Source organism: Misgurnus anguillicaudatus, chromosome 11 (genome assembly GCF_027580225.2).
Source record: "Misgurnus anguillicaudatus chromosome 11, ASM2758022v2, whole genome shotgun sequence".
Lineage (NCBI taxonomy): Eukaryota > Metazoa > Chordata > Actinopteri > Cypriniformes > Cobitidae > Misgurnus > Misgurnus anguillicaudatus.
The window spans coordinates 14051171-14058906 of NC_073347.2; the positions used below are offsets into that span (position 1 = coordinate 14051171).

Genomic DNA, 7736 nt, shown 5'->3' on the forward strand with positions numbered 1-7736 from the left:
GGAGTCGTGACTGGAGGGCAGTGAGTTAGTTTGTAATGCATGTGTGCCGTGAGATATTTTCAATTTTTTGGGTGTGCACTAGACTGTAAGTTACTGTATGTTTTATCTCTTGTAGCCTATGTGTTAACCCATACGTTGGCTGTGTTCACAATATATCTTCATCAAATAGTCATAAAAGCTAACGTGTCACCCACCCAATAACACACCCATAAACCCACACACAAGATACCATACATTTTTTGTAAATGGCAACCTTGCATCCTATTTACATTTTGAACTGAATTAAGCTATGTTAACCCTTTGTCACAGTCTAACACTGCTTTATTATGTGAACACTAAGATTAAGGTTGTTGAGTTTTTAATTCAGAAACTTTTTCAGCATTTATAATTTATGTATATCTTCGTTTCATTCCATTTGGTTGATTTAAACACGCACAGCATACTTTGCCCTACTGTGCTAGTAATACGCGTTTTATTTCACAATAGTTAGTTAGTATCAACACAAACCATGTACCAAATATAATAAAAATTGTTAAAACATTTGTTTTATTTTACTTAATTTCTCGTCCAGGCTCGTTTAATGGTATGTTCTAGACCAGGACGCTGGCATATGATTGGCTAAATTGTAAAATAAGGCGTTTCCAGGCTTTAGCTTGAAATGTTCCGCGGGAAAATTCATCTTCGCTTCACATCTTTGTCCCGCCCAGTTATGTAAAATTAAACGCTATTGGAAGAAATCTGAGTAGTGACGTTGTTACCTTATTGGTTATTGGGCAAAATATATGTTTGTCATTCTTTGGAACGCCTACATTCTCACTGAGAACAATGCGGGAAAAGGAGGAAGCTGATCTGATTGGAGAACTCAGATGTAACAGCGCAGCTTATTGGCTACGCAGATTGCCGCTTGTGGACTGCATGTTTTGAACATAAATAAGAGCTACGTGCAACATTTTCTTCTTCAGCAGAGTTTGTAAAGGTCAGAGAGAGTGTGATCGAATCATCAGCTCTCTGACAACAAAGATCAAAGAAGATGGACTTTTAAAACAATTTTATTTCCCCCGGCACGTGTGATCTGGATTATTTGGACTTCGGTATTATGCGACGCTCGGCAAGTTGTTTTTCTCAACCCCACAAAAGATAAATTTAAGCCCCTGTCGCCCGGGTTGCTGCGCGCTAGCTAGCTTGCTTTAAGCATTTGTCGACATAATCGCGCTTGACTGGATCCTTATTTTCAGCAACCATCAGTCGATTTCCTTTCAAAAATGGATCTTGATACAACTCGCGGCGACATCACCCCTGATCATGAGCATTTTAGCACCGGGCCTGAATTTTTTCCCCGACTTCCGAGGCTCTCCCTTACCGAGCTCGGGTCGAGGGGTTCCCCCTGCATGAAGAACCTAGCATCCCCCATACCCATGGCAGTGCTTTCTCCTGTGACTAACCTGGCTCTAAATTTGGATAATCTTGCTGTGCTTGGAGGGTGAGTCCAAACTGTGCTTTTTGACACGAGTGGGGAACAAAGTCAGCTACTTCCTGTTGTTGTTGTTTTAGCGAATAAGTTAAGCATTTGTTGACTATGTAAAGCAAATGTATTAATGTGTGTTTTTATAAAGTTATATTGCATATATATTTTATTTATATGTATGTCTGTTTTTATTATAATTTATTGCAGTCAATGTGAAACTCCCAAGCGGAAGAAAACTCTGCCCCTCCTGAAGATCCCTTCCTTCGCATCTGATGTTTCCTCTGATGCAGGTTAGCTAGGGAAACCTGCATTTGTTGTCTTGTATTATATTAATTGCTGCATTTTCTTCAGTTTGTGGCTGTGTGACAGGTAATCCTGTTGAAATGTCAGCAATTATCATTTTAGTGTACTACTCCTACAGTATCATTATCAACAAGGGTGTGCTGGTTTTCTCACCTGTTTCCCCTCACCTCCAGGTCTTGGATTGGATTCTCCCAGCCCTCTGGACCCTTTGGATGCTGAACAAAAGTGAGTGCTGTCCAGTCTGCCTGTTTGTTATGTGTACGAGTTAGCTTGGCTGGGGGGCTTGGCTTGAGGATTATACATTTAATCTGTTACGTAGACTCTACATATGGCTGGTGTGTCTCGTTTCTGCAGTTTAGCCTATCAAATGCGTTGCTTGCATGACTTCTCATGACCTCATACGGTTTTATTAAATTAGTATGAATTTGCTCATGAAACGTACCCAGCATGCACCAGAGCAGAGGATCTCAACCTTTTTTGAATGTGCCCTCCATTGTCCACAACAATATTTGTTGGCCCATTCACTTACAATTTTACTCTATTAAATTTTTTAAAGCTTTGCAGAACTAGTAAGATGTGCATCATTGTAATATAACAAAAGTGTTTTTTTCAGCATTTTTTTATGCGTGCTTTGGTTACGCTTTAAAGTAAGGTTGTGTTTGTTAAAGAAAGCGTTTACCCCAAAATATATATTTTTTGGTCATTTACTCATGTTATTCTAAGCCTGTATGAATTTCTTTATTCTGTAAAACCAAAAGATATTTTGATAAATAATGGTAACTACACAGCTGATGGTACCCAAAGCCTTCCATAGTAGGAAAAACAAATACTATGGATGTCAATGGGTATCATCCTCTGTGTGCTTTTTATCATTGATCAAAATATCACCTTTTGTGTTTAACCGAATAAAGAAATTCATACAGGCTTCAAATAATATGAGGGCGAGTAAATGACAGAAATTTCGTTATTTGCGTAAACTATCCCTTTAAGTTGCCATGCGTCTCGGATGAAAGACATCCTGGTTGAGAAACATTGCTTTAAAAGTCTGATCCAGCTTGCAAAAAGCCTTATGTTTGTGAGTTCTTCATTCAAACGCTTGTTTGGGCAGACTGTATTCTTTCCTGATCTATTTGGTTTCAATGGGAATCCATTTATCTGAAGCCAGACCTACAGCTGTTTGGGTTCCTCAAACATCAGTTGGGGGCTGGGTGACTGTAGTGGCACACTTTCGGTACCCTGTGAGCTCAGCCGTGTAAATGGTAGAGAGGTGTGTGTGTGTATGTGAGGTAACCGGGGTTACAAGGATTGAATGGAACCCCCCCTTTAATTTTAATTGCCCCTTTTCCTATGCTGTGAAAGAGCCACGCTCCATACCTCCTCCCCCAACACACCACCATTCACTGCTCCAATTCTCCAACAAAAGAGGCTTGCAGAGGATTTTAACGTTGTGTGGGCATATGGTAAATTAGAAGAGCCCCCTCTTCATGGCTGCTTTAGGGCTGTTTAGCATACAGGTGGGCATCGTGGTGCATTTGTTAAATATAGAGTGGTGAGGGGCCTTGTGTGAATTGTCGTCTCTGTGTTCTCTTTGGTATGGGGGAGACTTTGAATACACTAGGAGCTGCTGATGTTGAGTCTTAACAAAGCATTGTTACTTATTTCCTCACAGATTTGAGAAGGTCATACAGGATTCGACAAGAATAGTCAATGAGTAAGTTGTCATGCACTATAAGCAGAAGACACATTTGTTTGTCCCACAGCTGTACACAATCATTAATTGACAAATTTTTGTTATTTTTAAAAACAGGAAAATGCCTATACGCAGGATACATTCTTTGCCGGTAAGTTGATACTCCTAATATATGAAAATATTTAATTTTTAAGCCATTAGTCTTTTTAGAATTAAGCTAAATCGATTTGTCTTATTTGCGTTCCTCTTTGCCGGTGCAGTTATTGGGTCACAGTCCCAATCTGAAAAATAAAGAATGTGATCCATCACGCTATGGAGTTTGGACTAGAGGACACGACACTGCCAATAAAGAAAATCTGGTGGAGGTGTGTGTTACAGGGAATACAATAATTTGTGAATATATTTAAGTTGGCTATATTTTCGGACAACCTAAAAATGTATTTTGCTGTACTGTCCTTATACAGTAATTGCAAACAACTGAAAAGCATTTTATTAGCTAAAAGCGCAAGGTTGGTTTGTCTTATCGTTGTTTAATCCCTTTTTTGCAGGAGAATTTTGAGTTCAAAAAGCCTTCCATGCCTGCATCTCGCTGCCGCATGCGCTCCACCGGAGGTGCCAAGGATGCTTTTGCCTGCCGTCCCAACTCTGCTCCTGCTTTAATGGTATAATGCTCATCCCTGCTGTCTCTTAACTTTTGCATATTTGATGGTGATGTGGGGATACAATGCTTGATGATTCTTCCTACAGCTGTCCCCACCGTCATCCAATCAGTTCGACTCTTCTGATGACAGCAGTCCCTTCATATTGAGACGTCCCTCACTTTCCTGTCTCCAAGATGACGATGATGATGACGGCTTCTTGGAGGGGCTTGATGATGTGGAGGTGTGAATCTTTTTCTTTATGGTGACATCCAATTTATTTATGTACTTACAAAAAATAATTCTCATACTGTATTTATTTGTGGAGACTGACTCTGTGGTTCCATTCGGAATGGATAGTCTTCTCACAGCTCCTCTGGTGGCCAAGCAAAACATGGACAGTGCTGATTCGGTAGGTTCATCACATAGAAGTGCAGCAAATTAGTTTGGTTTATCTCTAGTTGGTTTGATTTATGGCTGACACTCACCCCCCACTTTATTGCCCCCAGCCTGTGATCCGCTGCCGTCCACGTGGGCTGTTTCGATCTCCGTCTATGCCATGTCCGGGAGGGCGTATCCCACTAAAGAGACCCGAGAGACCTCAAGATGAGAACACGCCTGTGAGAGTCAAGAGGAGACGAAGCCTGGCAGGAACACAAGTTGCTCCTTCAGAGCAGGAAGATGTCATGCCCCATCAGGTCAGAACCCACTTGGGAAAAACTGAAAACAAGTTAACACTGTCAGAAGAAAACGAGCTCTAACTATGTTTCATCCTTGTACAGGTTCAAAGGTCCAAGTCATTTAATCACTCAGAGATTGAAAGAATGTTGGAAATAGATCCCAGTAATGTGATTGGAGATTTCACCAAGGTCAGCTTCTTCCTAATTTACTGTCAGTTTTTTTCATTGGCACTTAAGCGATCTTTTTTTTTTGTAGTGCTGATAAACATTTTTACCAAAAAAGTGCATTTGTCTTTTTTGAAGGCTCCTGCACTACCTACGGTAGAAGGAAGACATCAAGAGCTGAAATACATCACACCAGAGATTGTAAGTTTTTATATACATGCAAAGCCTGTATATAAAAAGCAAGCCTGCTCTAAAATGTTTAAAAAGGTTCATTAACCCTTTTGTGATAACCTCTTTTTTTTGTTATCAGATGGTTAAAGCATTGAACGGTCAATATAATGATCTGGTGGAGAGGTTGTTTGTCATCGATTGCCGGTATCCTTACGAGTATGAAGGTGGCCATATTAAGGTGAGAAAGTTGGTTACCACATTTAACTTGCGTGTCTTAAAAATAACCGTGGGCAAGTTTTAATGGCTGTCAATTTTGTCGTACTTCAGGGTGCACTTAACCTTCATCTTGAGGATCAAATTGAAGACTTTTTTCTAAGATGTCCGATCCTCCCTGTGTGCCCCGAGAAGCGCGTCTTGCTGGTTTTCCACTGTGAATTTTCATCGGAGCGCGGCCCACGTATGTGCCGCTTCGTTCGAGAAAGAGATCGGTTTCAGAACGAGTATCCCAACCTCCATTACCCTGAACTCTATATCTTGAAGGGTGGCTACAAAGAGTTTTTCCCACTTCACAAGGTGTGTATGAGTAAAACAAAACACAGTCCCTCCAGTTTTTTGCGATTCCTTGATCGCAGAACAGTGCAAAATCCATAAAATGTGCCTTATTTTGCGATCCTGCATAACTTTTTTTTATCGCAAAGTAATCTCTAAAACTTAAAAGGTCTCATAATTTAAAAAAATATTTTTAAATATATAAATAAATATATAATATAAAATATTCTGTCATCCTACAGACTGGACAGCTTGATGAACATTTTTTAGCTTTATTTTACTAACGCCCACAAACAATCTTTCTTCATTATTGTGCATTACTGTAGATCAGTCATTTTCAAACTTTTTAAAGAGCATCGATTCATATGTTTTTATTAATATAAAAAGTAAACCTTTATGCATCTAAAGTGGTTAATTATTTTCCTTAAATCATCCTGGCGAGTTTTTAAAATGTGACAGCTGTCTATGTTAATCAAAAAACAAACAGTGTATCTATATCAAGTTGTCTATATAAGTTGTGGTTGTCCTATTTTAATTTTTGTTTCTCTGTTCTTATTATATAACTTAATATTTTAGTGCTAGACTTGGTAATTAGTGGAGGGAGAAAAAACAACAATATTCTGAACAAATTTCTGGAAATTACCGCTGCAAAATCAGTCATTTTGATCGCAAAAATGACACATGCGTTGTGAAATCCTGGAGGGACTGTGTCTAGAAAGATCTCACTTTTGGAAACTTGTAAATGTTATTTCTTTTTTCTTGCAGTCGGAGTGTGAACCTCAGGATTACAGACCAATGGCTCACGAGGACTTCAAAGAAGACTGCAGAAAGTTTCGCCTTAAAAGCCGCACCTGGTCTGGAGAACGCAGCAAAAGAGAAATGTACAGTCGTCTCAAAAAACTTTGAGGCGCGTGTGCTTCTCTTCATGAATTAACTGCCTTTTTATTGCTCATACACTGCCCTCAAACATGAGACACAGCAGGAACCTGCAGAGGTGTTTGACGGGGTTTGCTCTGTTGGACAGTTGTTGGTTTTTAGGGTTTGGTATTGCCTCCAATGTCAAGTGGAGCTTACAGGCTGCTGTTCTTCTTACAGCCAAAGTTTCTTCTAAACTGGTCCCATCACTTTAAACTGCCATTTATTTTTAACCATGCTACATGTCATTGCCATGTGTTGAGCCTTAACATATTTTAAATGTCCCATGTTTTTATTCTCCTGTTTTGGTCAATTTAAATTTTTTTTAGGTTCTTGGTTCTTCTGTTGAGCACTTTGTAAACAATTGTTGTGATTCGAGTGCTATGTACCTGCCTATTTCTTACCCCTTTTTAATTTAATTTTCATTTGCCCATTTATTAGTTGTAATTAAGACTGGATAACTATTACAATTATTGTTATATAAATGTAATTTTCTTCCATTTTATCATTATGTACATTGTCATCCCAGAATAATGTTATTTGTACCCCTGAGTTGATTTATTTTTTTTTATTGTGAGGTTTTATGTGGACCCAGCAATAATATTTTTCACTCGACTAACAGCTTTAACTCGTAACTTTTGCTGCTGGTCAGCAAGTGATGACCGCATCAATGTTCATACAGTGTTCAAAGACACACATATTTGGGTTTATTTGTCTATAAACTAATTTTACAGTTTACTTCAGTTCTCCCTCAAATGCTTATATATTTAGTAAATTGCCCTGCCTGACTGTTGTTTTTTGGTCATGTGTGACTTGAGAGGCTGGTTTATATATTCCTGAATAAATTACAGTTGAAATTTGGGGTCTTGACTCAAAGCTGAATCTTCTTGTTTTGTTTTCATCATCTGTTCACTCTGTTGTGTGCAGTTATTCAGTGGTTTGGGGGTTGGGTTACTTGTCTTTTCAAATCTGCCTGTTTAGCTGGGACCTTGACTGTGGTTTGTCAAGCATAAGCACGTGGCCCTGTACGCAATCACTCACATTCCAGAGTTGGTTTTTGGAGGAGGAGCCAGCTCTACACTAATGTCCTGGCAGTATGTCAGACACGTGAATGCACATATCTGTCTGGTTAATGAGTAAAAACAGAAGTATTTGAATAA

General features: G+C 39.2%; 1 protein-coding gene across 1 annotated transcript; it reads left to right on the top strand.

Annotated features, from left to right (window-relative positions):
* The first annotated feature begins 903 nt into the window (after positions 1-903).
* cdc25b (cell division cycle 25B) lies at positions 904-7452 on the top strand. Its single transcript, XM_073873092.1, has 15 exons — positions 904-1480; positions 1673-1755; positions 1942-1993; positions 3438-3479; positions 3576-3599; positions 3703-3823; positions 4007-4120; positions 4206-4340; positions 4425-4508; positions 4606-4794; positions 4879-4965; positions 5080-5142; positions 5252-5350; positions 5440-5685; positions 6427-7452. The coding sequence occupies exons 1-15, from the start codon at positions 1263-1265 to the stop codon at positions 6565-6567; spliced, it is 1698 nt and encodes a 565-aa protein (XP_073729193.1). The 5' UTR covers positions 904-1262; the 3' UTR covers positions 6568-7452.
* Positions 7453-7736: the final 284 nt, after the last annotated feature.